General features: G+C 42.1%; 1 protein-coding gene across 5 annotated transcripts in view; it reads left to right on the forward strand.

The window, feature by feature from the left end:
* LOC124137668 (endothelin-converting enzyme homolog) overlaps positions 1–17,669 on the forward strand; it is a 117,440-nt gene that overhangs the window by 76,673 nt on the left and 23,098 nt on the right. For all 5 annotated transcript variants that reach the window (XM_048391636.1, XM_048391633.1, XM_048391635.1 and 2 more), the window contains exons 2-6: positions 1,070–1,319; positions 8,202–8,405; positions 9,377–9,663; positions 14,059–14,127; positions 16,944–17,063. In XM_048391636.1, the coding sequence (XP_048247593.1) occupies positions 1,070–1,319; positions 8,202–8,405; positions 9,377–9,663; positions 14,059–14,127; positions 16,944–17,063 (930 nt within the window). The remainder of the gene's footprint in view (positions 1–1,069; positions 1,320–8,201; positions 8,406–9,376; positions 9,664–14,058; positions 14,128–16,943; positions 17,064–17,669) is intronic.

Genomic DNA, 17,669 nt, shown 5'->3' on the forward strand with positions numbered 1-17,669 from the left:
AGTAGACGGTCCGAATGTGACCTCAATATCTTGAGTGAGTGAGTATGGTTTTACGCCGCTTTTAGCAATATTCCAGCAATATCACGGCGGGGGACACCAGAAATGGGCTTCACACATTGTACCCATGTCAGGAATCGAACCCGGGTCTTCGGCGTGATGAGCGAAAGCTTTAACCACTAGGCTACCCTGACTGCCCCCCAATATCTTTATATACATATGATCTCAAGCCAGTTCATGGCTGACATTGAAGGTCAAGGTCATTAAACCAGAAGTTTAATTACTAATAACTGTATTATTGAGGTGCTTCCAGGTGTAGGACTTTCTGTTTCAAAGTTGTACTGTGTTTTCATGCAAAAACAGAAGAATCCCACCCCCACCTTTCCCTGAATGCCCCCAAACGTCCCCATCAGCGCTGCCCCACACTGAAGCACATGTAACACAGGTGGCGTCTCCTTGGGCAGGTGGCTTTGTTCGGAATGTGCCTCTGTTCACCCAGCAGTGAGTGGGTACCAGGTAGGATGAGATAGCAATGTGGTTGTTAACCTTCTAGTGACTTACAGGCAGCTTGGGTTGTATACTTCACAGGGAGTTGAGAATGATTGTTGATTGCATTGTTGATCAGCCAGTCTGTCTGTCCGTAATCATTTCCTTTTCCGGGGCAGAATTCCAAAACCATTCAGTCTATTTGATCGAAACTTGGCAAATCTATCAGGCACTTACTGAAGTGGTGCCTTTTGATATATTTTGTTTACAAATTTTTATTTTTTACAATTTTTATGGAAAGAAGTTGGACCTAGACTCCATTGGGGAACGGGTTCGTTTCCGGGCCAGAATTCAAAAACCATTCAGTGGGTAAACAATGTTTGCTTCTTAAAGAACATTCAACTCCTGAATCATTACATACAGAATTGCACATTTACTAGTGGTTACTTTACAGACAGCTGCCGGGGGGATATGTCATATTTCTGATGACTCTTGTTAACTAAAATTCTGTTCAAAGGGGTGTTAAGCCAACTATTGAATATGAGATAGCTTATGAGAAATTATCATCCATTGTATTATGTTTCAGATGTCTGGCCAACGCTACAAGCGTACAAACTTTGATGACGATGACACGATATCGAATGGGGGTACGCCCCCTGCCGTTGACTTCCATCCGGGGATCGTGTTCAAGGGGGGTCTGACGCTGTGGCAGAGGAAGACCACCCTGGAGAAGGTCCTCATCGTCCTCCTCATCCTCCTGGCCATCTCTCTCATCGTCATCGCCGCCATCTTGGCCGTCAGGGAGTCCCAGCTACAGGATCTGCGGAAAGGAACAGGTGAGCTTTGTTTTCCATGTTCCTATATTAGTGGGGCGGTCAGGTAGCCTAATGGTTAAAGCGTTTGCTCATCGCGCCGAAGACCCGGGTTCGATTCCCGACATGGGTACAATGTGTGAAGCCCATTTCTGGTGTCCCCCGCCGTGATATTGCTGGAATATTGCTAAAAGCAGCGTAAAATCAAAATCACTCACTCACTCACTCCTATATTAGTGTACCATGTGGTTAGGGTATACCTATTTCGTTATATGTTATTGGATGTTTTAATTTGCCATGATTCCATATTACATATTACCCATTAGCTGTGATACGTTTCTTCTGATCAGTCTTTTATCTTGAATTTGCAAATAAATGACACGTTTTCTGTGAAATGTGGTTTTTATTTCTTGTGAATTGTAATTATATTCATTATCATTTTTTGTGTCGAAACTGGGAATACCATGTAGTACATTTGGTGACAGTTGCCTAAAAATATCAAGAAACCTCCGAGGCTTGGTCTTTCTGACAAGTTGTCAATAATATGAGATACAGTCCAAGTTTAAAGATGTGAAAACATAAACTTGATATTGATATGGTCGCCATCAGATTGATCACTGACGTATTGCTTGGATTGATAAGAATTATTTCTCATCTCTATCTAATGTACTCAATAATTATCCATGATTGTAAAATGGGTGGGAAAATTACCTGTGATCTGTGAAAAGGTGGTCTGAGTTAGCTGTGGAAAGTTATTGGGCAGAGGCATTGCCTACCCTCTAACATGGTTAGAGTCATAGTGAGGTGAGGTGAGGTGAGGTGAAATGGGGTTTAACGTCACGTCCAAGATTATTGCACTTATATAGCGACGTGCATGTACGTGTGTGTGTTTGTGTGGCTGCTTGTACTAGTCCGGACTGATGCCGATTTATAGTGCTAGCTCACTGAGATACCATGCCGCAGTTTAACATGAATACCCCACTGAGACACAGTATACTGACTCCGAGCCGACCAGTCCTTGTTTTAGCCCCTCAATGCCGAGCACCAGACAGGGTAACAACAAGTACCATCTTTTAACGTCTTTTGGTATGACGCGGCCTGGGATCGAACCCCGGACCTTCCGCTCTCCGGGCGGACGCTCTACCACAAGACCACGGAGGCGGTCTAGAGTCATAGTTGCATGGTTGATATGAGTTCCTGGGCCCCGTTCCACATTTAAGTAGGGGAGGGGGGCACGGGTGGCCCAGTCGTCTAAGGCGCCGCGATTCGCTGTGCAGAGTTGCGTCCCTTGGGCACACCCGAAACCTATGATTGTGGGTTCGAATGCCTGTTCGCCCCGATTATGTTTCTTGGTTTGTCAGCACCATACCCGTGCGCGTGGGTTTCACCGACGTGGTAAACATCTGAGGCCTGCATCACTTCGGGCTTTCCTCCCACATTAAGCTGACACGTGATATAACTGGAATATTGTTAAAAGCGGCGTTAAACCCAACTCACTCACTTAAGTAGGGGAGTTATGATCACCTTAGAACTAGGATCGCTTTGTGTTACCAGACCCTGGTGCCGACAAGGAGCAAGCGTAGAATTTGTATTTTTTACTACAAAATAAAATATGGCTTGAAGCTTGTGATTTTGCATAGGTAAACTGGAGAAACTCATGGTCACTTTATCTTGGTCCTTGGTGAGTCTCATATAGTCTCATGAACAAGCACATTCATGGAGTCAGATCCCCTACACCCCTCTATTGACAAATGGAAAGCATATTACAAGATGGCGATTGGCCAATAAGATAGGGTGGGGAGATAACACTTCATTATCCCCAAGGAAATTTGGGTGACATCAGCCAAAGATCTCAGCTTATTGATAGACACACATACAAAGCTTAATAAGAACATCACAATCGTAATTAACATTAATTGTGTGAGTTGGGTTTAACACTGCTTTTACAGTATTCCAGTTATATCGCGGTGTGTCAGCTTAATGTGGGAGGAAAGCCCGAAGTGATGCAGGTCTCAGACGTTTACCACTTTGGTGAAACCCACGAGCACGGGTATGGTGCTGACAAACCTAGAAACATAATCGGGGCAAAGCGGGATTCAAACCCACAATCATAGGTTTCTGGCGTGTCCAAGGTACGCAACTCTGCACAGCGAATCGCGGCGCCTGAGATGACTGGGCCACCCATGCCCCCGACATTAGGTGTGGGAGCAATGCTCAACAACTATTAATCACAAAACTTATTATAAAAGCTGGTTCTGGCTCGTATGAATGAATTCCGGGTGATGTTTGTTCTCAACATCGGCGATCAAGGTCGGTGTCCAGAAGGAAATAGTGATACTCTGAATGTAAAGATGCGAGACATCGCTTAATATTTTATTTGCTTTATTAATTATCCGTGTTCCTAAATACTGTCGATATCTTGGAAGGAGATGGCAATGATTCTATTCGCTGTGTTACAGATTTTGATCCGTTTCTTTTTGTTGCGAACAGACAGGTTTCAAAACCAGCTAGTGAATTTAAAAGTCAGAATACTTAAAATAAATGTCATTGACATGATGCTAGCATCAATTTGAAAATGTCTTAACCACTAAGGAAATATCACCTCTGTTGACCTTTTGTTTATACCAGATTCAACGTAATAGGCGCCCAGGGCGCTCTCAAAATTAGAAATAGGGGGCTCTTATTCGAATATAACTTTGGTGAAAAAAGATCGTAAATTTGTGGTTTATGCTGACAGCCTGAAATTATACAAAAGATAAGTCTGTGCATATTATACACAACAGATTATTTTTCCAGAATGTATTTGCCCTTATTTAAGGGTGCATATGACACACGAGTGCTATTATACACGAATAAAAAAAGTCTTGTGTACATTGATCAATCGGAACGGGTGCTAATTGGGATTGTTCACTGGCCAATATATTAGCAGATATCTCCGTGGGCGCTTATTAGAGCGTGGGCTTATTACATCGAATACGGTATGTATTTGCATCCCATGTCAGATACTTATGCTAGCCTACAACTTCTATTGCCTCAGTATCAGTGATAATTGTATTAAAACATGAGTTATCGTTTCTGCAATCTATGACCATTTCCTTTGTTTTCCTGTCATTTAAAAGCAGATAATTATCCTTACACCAAGATATAACATTAGAAATTTCATTTCCAGTCTCTAGTTCTGAATCTGGATAAGACCTGCAAGTGCAGCTTATCTGCAATTTTACAGTGAAGCAATTACCGTGGTAACAAAACGACTGATACAGTCATTGGTGTACAAAATATATAAAATGGACAGGATGACACCACCTTGGGGTGCTCCTGACGTGCAAGCAAGTGATATGCAGGTGCCGTTAACGGTGACTAACTGTGGCCTGACAATAAAAGATTTGACCCATTTGGCAATATTTGAGTTTACACCCATATTATTAAAATTTTGCAGAAGTAATCGAGGCTGTGTGGTAATGAAAGCGGATGAAAAACTGCCGAACAATATTCTTACAATCAATATGCCGTTATCTAGATGGCTATAAAATTTATGCAGGACAGTCTGTGTTGCGTCCTTGACACCTCTGTTGGGTCTATAAATGCATACCGTATATGACCGCGGATAAGCCGAATTTTGAGGACCAGAAAAAATATTCTTTGGAGGGGTCGGCTTATCCATGGGATACAGCTGTTGCTGAGTCGACAAACAACAGTGCGGCTGCACGACAGTTTTATATTAACGAGAGGCAAGTTAGAAATTGGAGGAAAGAAAAGACGACACCAACATTTATTGGTACATTTACTCACGGGTTCATAATTCTATATACACCGATTCACAAAATGGCGCTACGTTGTTGATGGCAACAAAAAACGGTCATAATGAGATTAAAAAAAGACAAGAGAAACAGCTATCCACATTATGAAAGTGGATGACTGGTTTGTTAAATCTTTATTAGAAATAATAATGACTTTTTCAATATAATTATTTTTTTCATCTTATATTATTGAATATCTGCGAGTACCGGCACAGGTCTTGCAGTCCGACTTCGCCGTGTTTTTTGCCTTTCACTTCCTGGTTCGGCTTATCTGCGGGTCATAACATTTTCTTTCGTATTTCAATGGTCAAGTTAACACCTTGGCTTATCTACGGGGTCGGCTTATCCGCGGTCATATACGGTATTGCAAAGGACTGGACTTGGAAAATAACAATCTTTTGATAACATGTGCAAGGCATTTCATAGCTATTCAAGTTAAGGGTCGGTCGGGTAGCCCAGTGGTTAAAGTGTTTCCTCGTCACGCTGAAGACCCGGGTTCGATTCCCCACATGGGTACAATGTGTGAAGCCCATTTCTAGTGTCCCCCTGCTGTGATATTGCTGGAATATTGCTGAAAGCTCACTCACTGTTGCTGTTAAAGCCTCAAGGAGATAGTCATTGTATACAGTTGGGTGTTGCCTTTTAGGGTCAGGTACAATGGTAGAACCTTTCCATGAAAGATGTGATGGAAGTGTAATGAAGCTTGAAAGATTTTGAAATGTGACTCACAGCTGCTCACTGCATTCTTTTACCTTAGAAATTCTCCATGCCAAATCCCTTGTGTATGTTTAGTGAGCTAAAAGATCCAAGAGCATCATAATTAGAAATGGATAAGTTTATGATCCTGCTCAAAGGACTGAATCTTATTTTCAACTTTTGAGGAAAAGCCATAAGTATCAGCGAGTTCAAGTCATTGGCGAATGGTTGGTTATCCGTTGCCTGTACAGAAAGCTGATTCTTTTCATTGAGCAGGGACTTAAGCTCTTTTCATACTCAGGGCTTGTTGTTCGAATACACTTTGATTCATTTATCCGGCTACTCGAACAAAACATTTAGCAATCAGTGATTACATCAGCCAGTTCATCTAGGTCAGCACTTGATGCCTGTAACACTTCCTCTGTTGTACAATCAAAACACCCTTAACTGATCCAGCAAATCCGTTGTCCATGATCTGACAGATTTTACTCTAAAGCCTTTGTCTGTATGTTGGAATGAAACTGATCACATTATGATCCAATGTCCCAATGAGGGTTTTAATGAACAATTTGTAGGCATCCTTCACATTCCCGTGACATCTTGCAGGGCAGTCAACATACTGACAATAATTAGGAAGAACACTGTTCGACTTACAGAAAGTACAGTCTGTGAAAATGAACTTTGGCGCCTTTGTTGATAAACCTTCCAGTTTGTTGTTCTGATCATGAATGAAAGTAGATGCTCTTTCAGTATTAATCATGGATTTCTTTGAGTGGGGGTATGTTAACGACCATTATAAATAATTGTCCAAATTCACTGTGTCGAGACAATTATTTGTAACGGTTACAAAAATCTCTGGGTTAAGACCTGTGAAGATCCGCGGTAGAATAGGTCTTCAGCAACCCATGCTTGTCGTAAAAGGTGACTATGCTTGTCGTAATAGGCGACTAACGGGATCGTGTCGTCAGGCTCGTTGACTTGGTTGATGCATGTCATCAATCCCAATTGCATAGATCGATGCTCATGATATCAATCACTGGATTGTCTGGTCCAGACTCGATTATTTACAGACCACTGTCATATAGCTGGAATATTGCTGAGTGCGGTGTTAAACCAACCAACTCTGGGTTGATATTTTCGTCTCGATATCTTCTATGTAAACAGGTTACAATACTTGTGCACCACCTTTAATTTACTTAAATACAAATGCCACCTTTGATAAATTTTCCTGTGCCGCGATATAACTGTAGCGGTGTTAAACTCAACTCACTCACTCACTCTTCCTTCTTTTAACCATATGTTCTTCCCTGGAATATTCCAGTGATAAAACGCTGATGAATGAAAACCTCTTCAGTTGCAGCCACTCTGACTGTTCATAATTTCGCGCCAGTGACTGTTTATCCCGTATCTGCCGTTTTGGTTGCCGTTACTTGCTACGCTCAGACGAATTTGTTGCAATGATGAAAATTGAGGGATACACATTATTCCTCATCCCCATCTTGTTTCCAAGAGACAACTTTTCAATAAGAACTCATATAAATACTTGTTAACATGGAATTGTTGAGAGAGCCTAGTGATGCAAGATACAGGGTGTGCAGCCTGTCGGGATATTGCCTGCATGTTGCTAAAAGTGGAGTAAAACTCAACTGACTCACTCACTCAACATTACAAGAAAAGATGTGTACGATGTGACTGTTCTTCTTTCTGATGGGCGGTGGGGTAGCCTAGGGGTTAAAGTGTTCACTCGTCACGCTGAAGACCCGGTCCTCATTGTTGGTGGTAATGTTGCCCAGCCGATTGAATGTCACGCTAAAGGTCCAGTTCTATTCCCCACATGGGCACAATGTGTGAAACCCATTTCTGGTGTCCCCCTGTCGTGATATTGCTGGAATATTGCTAAAAGAAGTATAAAACTCACTCACTCACTCACTCACTCACTCACTCACTCACTCACTCACTCACTCACTCGCTCACTCGCCCACCATCCCACTCACTCACTCACTCACTCACTCACTCACTCACCCACCCACCCACCCACCCACCCACCCACTCACTCACTCACTCACTCACTCACCCACCCATCCACTCACTCACTCACTCACTCACCACCCACTCACTCACTCACTCACTCACTCACTCACTCACTCACTCACTCGCTCACTCGCCCACCATCCCACTCACTCACTCACTCACTCACTCACTCACCCACCCACCCACCCACCCACTCACTCACTCACTCACTCACTCACTCACCCACCCATCCACTCACTCACTCACTCACTCACCACCCACTCACTCACTCACTCACTCACTCACCACCCACCCACCCACCCACCCACTCACTCACTCACTCGCCCACCATCCCACTCACTCACTCACTCACTCACTCACTCACTCACTCTTCCTTCAGACTACTGCATGACCCCCGAGTGTGTGACGGTGGCCAGCTCCATCATCACCACGATGGACCGCAGTGCCGACCCCTGCAAGGACTTCTTCCAGTACGCCTGTGGAGGGTGGATCAAGTCACACCCCATCCCATCAGGCCACAGCAGGTGGGGCACGTTCAGTGTGCTGTGGCAGGAGAACCAGCTGGTCATGAAGAACGTCCTCGGTAAGTGCCGCCTTTTGTTCATGAACCCTTAAACAAATCGCAAACGATTCCCTAGCATTTGATTGGCTGACCAAGCAAGTATCTTTTGCATTTATGTTCCCCGAACCAAACAAAATTAGGCCACGCCCTCTTACTACAGTTTCCTGATTGGCTCATGATAGAATGGGCAGGGCGTGTGTTGCATTATTGCGCTGAATGTCGCTGATTTCGTATTGTTGTGCCCCTGTTTGTGTTACTGATTAATTAATCAGTCTGAAGCTATTATTGTTGACATATTTATTTATAATAAATGGCGTTTTGCGTTAATGGAGGTATACCGTATTCGATGTAATAAGGGCCCAGGGCGCTCTCAAAATTAGAAATAGGGGGCTCTTATTAGAATATTATTTTGGTGATATTAAAAACGAGGCTGAAAGATTGTAAATTTTGTGGTCAGCCTGAAATGATATAAAAGAAGAATCTGTGTGTATTATACACGATAGACATATTTTCGAGAATTTAATTGCCCATAATTAAGGGTGCATAAAAAACGAGTGTGTATTATACACGAATAAATAAGTCTTGTGTTCATTGAACAATTGGAAAGGGTGCTAATATATCAGCAAATAACGCTGTGGGCGCTTATTAGAGCGGGGCGCTTATTACGTCAAATACGGTAGTTGTGAAAACGGCATGCACACTTTGTGTAAGTCCACACTTAAGTCATTGAATAATCAGTCAGAGCTATTATTGTTGACATATTTATTTATAATAAATGACGTTTTGTGTTGAGGGAGGTATAGTTGTGAAAACAGCATGCACACTTTGTGTAAGTCCACAATTAAGTCATTGAATAATCAGTCAGAGCTATTATTGTTGACATATTTATTTATAATAAATGACGTTTTGTGTTGAGGGAGGTATAGTTGTGAAAACGGCATGCACACTTCACGTAAATCCACCATTGAGACAAGTCTTTTACGTTCTTGTAGAAAAAGTGTCGGTGAAGACGCGCAGCAATGCTGAGAGGAAGGCCCAGGCTTACTTTGTGTCGTGTATGGACAAGAACAAGACGGTGGAGGCGCTCGGCGCCCAGCCCCTCCTGGACATCTTGAGGGGCCTGGGGGGGTGGGGTATCTCCAACAAGTCGGGCACCTGGCAACAGAACGCCTGGAACCTGCAGACAGCCGTGGAGAAGGTGCACATGATCGATGTCAGCCCCCTGTTTAACATGTGGGTCGGCGGGAACGACCGCAACTCCTCCAGCAATATACTCTTGGTGAGTACACAATGACAGCATTAGAAATTGGCACTAGTCCTGTGGTCCTTGCCGCCAGTGATAATGATATATATTCACCAGCGGGGACAGTGTTCAAGCTCCCATGATGGGCTAGGCAGGGAATCAGGCATGATGAGTGGTCCTCACATGAAAGCTGGTTCTGATTTGATGAAATGCATGAGAGATACATAAACATGGTCTTGTCCCATTTTATCATGAGTCTAACCAGTTCCTGGAAAGTTCCACTTAGTGCACTCACAACATAGAACATTTTCCATGTTTCTATAACATACTATCACTGTCCGTGGTATACCGAACCGGATATTTACACACCGCACTAGCATCTAAATAGAGTACCCCCTGACAACTGATCACTGTCCATACACAATGCAATGAGCGTCTACCGAATCTCAACAGAAACAAAGAAACACAGTTACAATCATTGTTAAACAAATACACTGCCATTTAACACGATCATCTTAGTGATAAGATGGCTTTGTGGACGGGCAGTATCTCCATTGGCCCCTGCTTGTTGGTTGTGCTGACTTATGAATTAGTGTGTTGGGTTCAACACCACTTTGAATAGTATTTGAGTTATATGACCTAGTACCATCCAACTGTCGGGAGAATGCATGAAGTGATTCAGGTCTAAGATGTATACGAGTTTGGTGCAGTATAATCAAAATAAGGATTTGAACCCAGGATCTTTAGTTCCTGGCGGTCTAGGGGAAACAACTCTGTACATCAAACTGCCTGACTAATCAAGGGTTCAGTCGTGTGTGACCTGATTGAATATGTGTCTAGGTTCCCTGACTGCCTGGAATGGAATCAGTGGCATAAATATTTGCTTGATGCGTCGATAATTTGAATATTAATACATGACACTTTTTCTGGACAGCAATTCTTTTATTCAATGTCACAAGTTACAGAGCTATTTCTTGGACGTTCATCATCTTTCACCTGATGAAGGAGCAAAAGTAGCTCTGTAACGTCATGACATTGAATTAACGAAGTTGCTGTCCATAATAAGTGCCATGTATTCCAACATCTAAATGGACCAGTGAAGATCCGGGGTAGAATTGGTCTTCAGTAACCCATGCTTGCCGTAAAAGGCGAATATGCTTGTTGTAAGAGGCGACTAACAGGATTGGGTGGTCAGGCTCGCTGACTTGGTTGATGCATGTCATTGATCCCAATGGCATGGATCGATGCTCATGATATCAATCACTGGATTGTCTGGTCCAGACTTGATTATTTACAGACCGCCGTCATATAGCTGGAATATTGCTGAGTGCGATGTAAAACACACAGACCAAACCAAAACCAACATCTAAATGACTTCTTTGAATATTGCTGACTGTGGCATAAATATCATTCACTCGTTAACTTTTTGAAGTAAATTTATAAAAATAGTTATTTTTGTGCTTGACTAATAGAATGTAATAGAATGTTCCAACTGAAGCCAAACTTTTTCAGTTTAGAGATGTAAGTAACGTGAGCTGGGCCCCGTTCCACAAAGCGATTCTGGATTGTCGTCCAATACTCACTCACTCACTCCTGTTTACCGGAAATTACCAGTATTTTACCGGTAAAATGAGCCTTGGACTTGTAATTCATGTGACTGCCAGTCCCTGTGGACCGGCAAATAAAATACCTTATAAATCTTTGTTGATGAACAAAACATCAGCGATATTCATATAAGTATATTTTTCTAATGAAGACAGCCTGTCTGTTACCATCAGGGTTTCCCCTTATCTATTTTTAGTGCAAGGAAATAACAGTTTGCTTTGCTTCGAGGTTAAATATAAACTTGAAATGACCTTGTCTTAGAATATTAAAAGAAAAGAGAAAAATGTGTCAGAACTTTGTGTAAGTCACTTCAGATTGCATTGTACATGATGTTGAAAGAATTAAAAGCAGGAAATTTCCATATGTTTTTTCGTTTGTTTATAGTTTGGACTGACAAAAACTAATGGGATTGGTAATTTTTAGAGTTGCCAGTCCTGATTTCCAAAAGTCAGCTTAGGCTTTTACTAAAATGGATACTGTCAATCCAGAAATTAATGTGTCTCTAAATTAATGCGACTACTACTCTGAGGGTTAGTGAAATAAGGTACCGTTTTCGACATAATAAGCGCGAAGGGCGCTCTCAAAATTAGAAATCGGGGGCTCTTATTGGAATATTATTTTAGTAAAAAAAATTGAGTTGAAAGATAAATTTCGTGGTTTATGCTGACAGCCTGAAATGTTTATGGACGACAGATATATTTTTCCAGAATTCAATTGCCCCTTATTAAGGGTGCATATAACACATGAGTGCGTATTATACGCGAATAAATAAGGCATGTGTACATTGATCAGTCGGAAGGGGTGCTAGTTGGGATTGTTCACTGGCCAATATATTAGCAAATGTTGCCGTGGGCGCTTATTAGAGCGGGGCGCTTATTACGTCGAATACGGTATAGACTATCCCCCTGGAATAGTCTTAAAAAAACTCATTTCTAAGGCTGTAGCATGTGTTTTGCCAGTAACAACTGAAACCAAATGACATGAGTGAGTTTGTTTTACGCCGCTTTCAGCAATATTCCAGCAATGTCACGGCGGGGGACACCAGAAATGGCCTTCACACATTGTACCCATGTCGGGAAATCAAAAGTGGGTCTTCGGTGTGACGAGCGAACGCTTTAACCACTAGGCTACCCCACTGCCCCCAAATGTGATGCAGTCAGGAATAACCACAGTGTACTCATTTGAAGTGGAATTCCTAAAATAATCATCATGAATAACAGAATATTGGAAGATTAAGAAAACTGTCAAGTCGGACGTTGTTCAAAAACTATCACATCGTCTGTCATGCAGCTGACATTTCACCAGACCAGGCGGCCATCTTGATAAACCATCGCTTTCATCTTGTATGAGGCACAAAAAGGATTAGTCGACATTATCTGTCTGTTTGATCTGTTCGTCATGTAATTAGGAAACCGTGGTTCGTATTTCAATCTGCTTTAGTAATACCCTTAGTTGAACTTTTATGATAACATTGGAAGGACGATGCTCACCAGACTTGGCCAACTGAATTTGGTTCTATATCCCCTCTTTATGTAGTTAGCCCTGAAAACGATGTCCAATGTTAAAGTTACACAACTGATCCTGTTTTCCGATATTCCAGCAATCACAGATGACTTTTTCATTAACTTATGACATGATACTCGACTTCCTTATTGCAATTGTAGGTACATTTCAGTGCAGATTGCTACACAGTGATCAAGCAGGACTTGCGTATTTACAATATTGTTAAGCTTGTTGACGTCGCTGATTTCGCCCACCTGCGTCATTTGGGGCTTTCCTCGTCAATTAATTGTCTGGGGAAACGGTGGCTAAGTCTTTTAAGGCCCCATATTCATGGTGAAGAGTTTCGTGTCTTAGGCATGCCAGAAGTCTGTGATCATGGCACATGCCTGTGTTTGTGGATCTTACACAGCGTTTATTGAAATATTGATCAAAGCAGTGTTAAACCCAAACTCACTCACTCATTAATGAGCTGACATGCCATGATACAACTGAAATTCTTTTCAAAGCAGTGTTAAACCCCAACTCACTCACTCATTCATTAATGAGCAGAGGTGCTATGCTATAACTGAAATACTGTTCAAAGCCGTGTTAAACCCCAACTCACTCACTCACTCATTAATGAACTGCCATAATATAACTGAAATACTGTTCAAAGCAGCGTTAAACCCAAACTCACTCACTCGCCCATTAATGAACTGCCATGCTATAACTGAAATACTGTTCAAAGCAGTTTTAAACCCAAACTCACTCACTCACTCATTACCGAGCTGACGTGCCATGATATTAACTTAATCACTCACTCACTCACTCATTGATAAGCATACTTAATGTGATATAAGTGAAATACTGTTCAAAGCAATATTAGTGAGGTGACATGACATGATTGAATACTGTCGACATCAGTGTATAGCCCAATTCACTCTCTCACTCATTTCTCTATATACTTACAGCTCCTTGTTAGAACCATACACTTACACCTTCCCTGGTTCATCCAAACATTATGAAAATCGATTCCAATAAGCAGTATATTTTCAGCCCATACAATGCTTCCTTGTTGAGTGAGTGAGTGAGTGAGTGAGTATGGTTTACTCTGCTTTTAGCAATATTCCATCAATATCACGGAGGGGGACACCAGAAATGGGCTTCACACATTGTACCCATGTTGGGAATCGAACCTGGGTCTTCGGCATGACGAGCTAACGCTTTAACCACTAGGCTACCCGACCGCCTTCCTCGGCCGAGTCTGGGACGCCATCCTGGGAGCACTGCTAGTGTAAATGAACCCTCATGAAAAAGTTTGTGTTAATCAATTTTCTGTTGCAGGTTGACCAAAGCGGCCTAGGCCTACCTGAGCGGGACTACTATCTCAATAAGTCCATTACTGAAGACAAGGTACGTTATCTAGGTATGATCCTTAAACATTGGAGACGGAATTGGGATTTTTGTTTGAGACAGAGTATGTTTCAGTCAGAGCTCCATAACATACCAAAAAGTTCTTTTCCTCTTTCTACCTCTCAAAAAGTTGGGGACCCGTGAAGATTCCGGGGTAGAAGAGGTCTTCAGCAACCCATGCTTGCCGTAAAAGGTGACTATGCTTGTCGTAAAAGGCGACTAACGGGATCGGGTGGTAAGGCTTGCTGACTTGGTTGATGCATGTCATCGATCCAAATTGCGTGGATCGATGCTCATGATATTAATCACTGGATTGTCTGGTCCAGACTCGATTATTTACAGACCGCCGTCATATAGCTGTAATATTGCCGAGTGCGGCGTTAAACAACAAACCAACCAACCAACCAACTAACTCAAAAAGTTTAGTTTTTTTTGTAATTGATATTTTATTTCTGAGCCCCTGTTACAGATAGGGTAGTGCCTAGTCTCTCAAAAAGTTGGAGCCTGACCATTTTTTCAATTTTTTTAACCCACAATGCAGTATGTCCACTTTTTGTTGCTAAAATCATTTTTTGCCATCAATTTCATGAACAAATTATTTTAATAAAAAATATTTTAAAACGTTTCCCAGGCCCGTCATATCGAATCGTCACCCCATTATCATCACCTTAACGGCATGTGGCAAAAAGCACTGCTGTGTTTCAAAGGCGTATTGATTTTGGGATGTGTTTCGCGTTTATCGGGACAGTGTAAATATGGTCCTGATATAGACTATACAAAGAGCCGATGATGTTTGAAGGTGTCTCAGGACCTTGTAATGAGACCATTAAGGATTTTTAACAGAGGTTCTTGAAGACTGCCATTTAAACTTTCCCACGTCATTGATTAGCTGCTACAGATCCATGTAAGGAAATTGTTACCGTATTCGACGTAATAAGCGCCTAGGGCGCTATCAAAATTAGAAATAGGGGGCTCTTATTTGAATATTATTTTAGTGAAAAACAGTTGAAAGATCAATTTCGTGGTTTATGCTGACAGCCTGAAATGTTTATGTACGACAGATATATTTTCCAGAATTTAATTGCCCATGATTAAGGGTGCATATAACACACGAGTGCGTATTATACGCGAAAAATAAGTCTTGTGTACATTGATCAATCGGCAGGGGTGCCAATTGGGATTGTTCACTAGCCAATATATTAGCAAATGTCACCGTGGGTGCTTATTAGAGCAGGGCACTTATTACGTCGAATACAGTATTAAAATAGGTACCAGGGGTATGGGGATCGGCTGTATTGATTGATTGCATCACTTATCTATATTCCCCCAGAGGAACTGACATTGAAGATGGAATTAACACTGATAATCATGGCAGGAGCTTTGAGCAGAGCACCCCGAGCCATCATTTTGTGATACAATATTTGGCATGTTAGACTGTTATTATATACTTAAATAGACAGAATAGGTCACCAGTAACACCTTTAAGGGATTCTGAGTAAGAATATAGGTTTCCAGGGACCTTTGCTTGTCTCCCTGTGGGGATTCCGGTTAAGAATATAGGTCCCCAGCAACCTATGCTTGTCTCCCCAGGGGGATTTCAGGTAAGAAAAGGTCCTCAGTCGTGGGATTCAGTCGTAGGGATAGGCATTTCGGTAAGCCTGTTCCAACCCCTTGATTCAATCCCATGGTTCTTGCAATTGCAAATTTGCCAATTTGATTGGTTAAGCTACTAGGTCCAATTTACCAATCAGAATGTGTTACGACAGTGTTGGGTTGGACAGTCTCACTGATCATGATCGAGTTCGCGAGAAATTCAACATTGAAAACTGACTGACACGCAGAAGAAAGCCCTAAAAAATATTTTTGATGGAAAGGGTGTCTTCATGTCTGTTAGAACTGGCGGTGGCTTTGGTTTCTAGGTAAAACAATTTACCTCCCTTACCCTTTCCCTTATGTCGACGTTTGATTGGTCGGTAAACTGTTAATGAAATCAAGGGCAGGTAATTTGTGATCGCAAGAACCCATGGGAATGGATCCAGGGATGTTGGGGGTTTGTGTACCTTGGGAGTGAGTGAGTGAGTGAGTGAGTAAGTATGGTTTTACGCCCCTTTTAGCAATATTCCAGCAATATCACGGTGGGGGACACCAGAAATGGGCTTCACACATTGTACCCATGTCGGGAATCGAACCTGGGTCTTCGGCGTGAAGAGCGAACGCTTTAACCACTAGGCTACCCGACCGCCCCTTGTGTGCCTTGGGTGATGGTGTGTCATCGTACCCAACAGCGTTGATCATTGCTCTTAGGATTGCCTAGTTGTTTCTTATTTAATAGCTGGAATATTGCTAAGTGCTGCATACAATAACAAGAAACAGCCACATAGTATGAACTGGCTTTTTGTGTGTTATCATGACCCAACTGTTGGCTTGCGTGCTCAAGACGTGACTTTTCTAGGCAGCCTTCATTCTGCACTGTTGCAAAGATGGTAACTGCGGGTTTAAACGTTTACCCGAATGTGTGATAATCTAAAAACATCTAGTCCCCTACTGAGCTTATTTCGAAAAGCCCAATTTCCAATTATGTACTTTCAATTTTGTACAATAAATTGATAATGTTTCCCATCGATGTAGGTGAAAAAACATGGAATAATCAATAATCTTTATCAGATTAGCATTGTGCTGAAGTTTTTTGTGTCGTAGATTGGACGAAGATTCAAACTTTTTGACTTGATTTTCTCTGTTTTTAACCTTTATTCACTGAAGACCAGACTTAGCAGCACACGAACAGCTTATTGATGTAGTTGTTGCTCACGTTGTAGGTGTTGTCAGGGTATCTGGAGTACATGACGACGTTGGGGATGTTGCTTGGAGCTGAGGATCGCAACACTACCAGGGATGACATGATAAAAGTTATAGAGTTTGAGACAAAAATAGCTGAGGTAGGCTTATATTTTATTCAGGTTTCTCATATATATCTCCTTCATTTGGACGTGACCCTTGAAGATCCGGGTAGAGAAAAGGTCTTCAGCAACCCATGCTTGTCATAAGAGGCGACTATGATTGTCGTTAGAGGTGACTCAGTTACAGACCGCCTTCATAGAGAAGGAATATTGCCGAGTGTGGCATCAAACAATAAAAAAATCGAACAAATCATTTGGACAGAAGTTGGGACAGCTTGGTGCCTTGTGGTCTAGGGCACCACAGTTGATAAACAGTTGCACATTCGCATTCATACACCAAAATCATCCAAGCTACACACACGAACACACACACACACCAAAATCATCCAAGCCACACGCACGCACGCACAAACACACACACACACACACACACACACACACACACACACACACACACAAAATCAAAGAACAATGTATAGTTTGTATCAAAACGTGACAATTCCTGAAAGACACAGGTTTTTGAACATCATTTTTCTTGTATTTCAATGCCTGGCTCTCAGCCTTACAGGATAAAACAATACTGTGTCTGAGCAGGAAATTCATGTTAAACTGTGGCATGGTATCTCAGTGAGCTCGCACTAAAAG

This window comes from Haliotis rufescens, unplaced genomic scaffold (genome assembly GCF_023055435.1).
Source record: "Haliotis rufescens isolate VD_foot unplaced genomic scaffold, xgHalRufe1.0.p SCAF_94, whole genome shotgun sequence".
Taxonomy (NCBI): domain Eukaryota; kingdom Metazoa; phylum Mollusca; class Gastropoda; order Lepetellida; family Haliotidae; genus Haliotis; species Haliotis rufescens.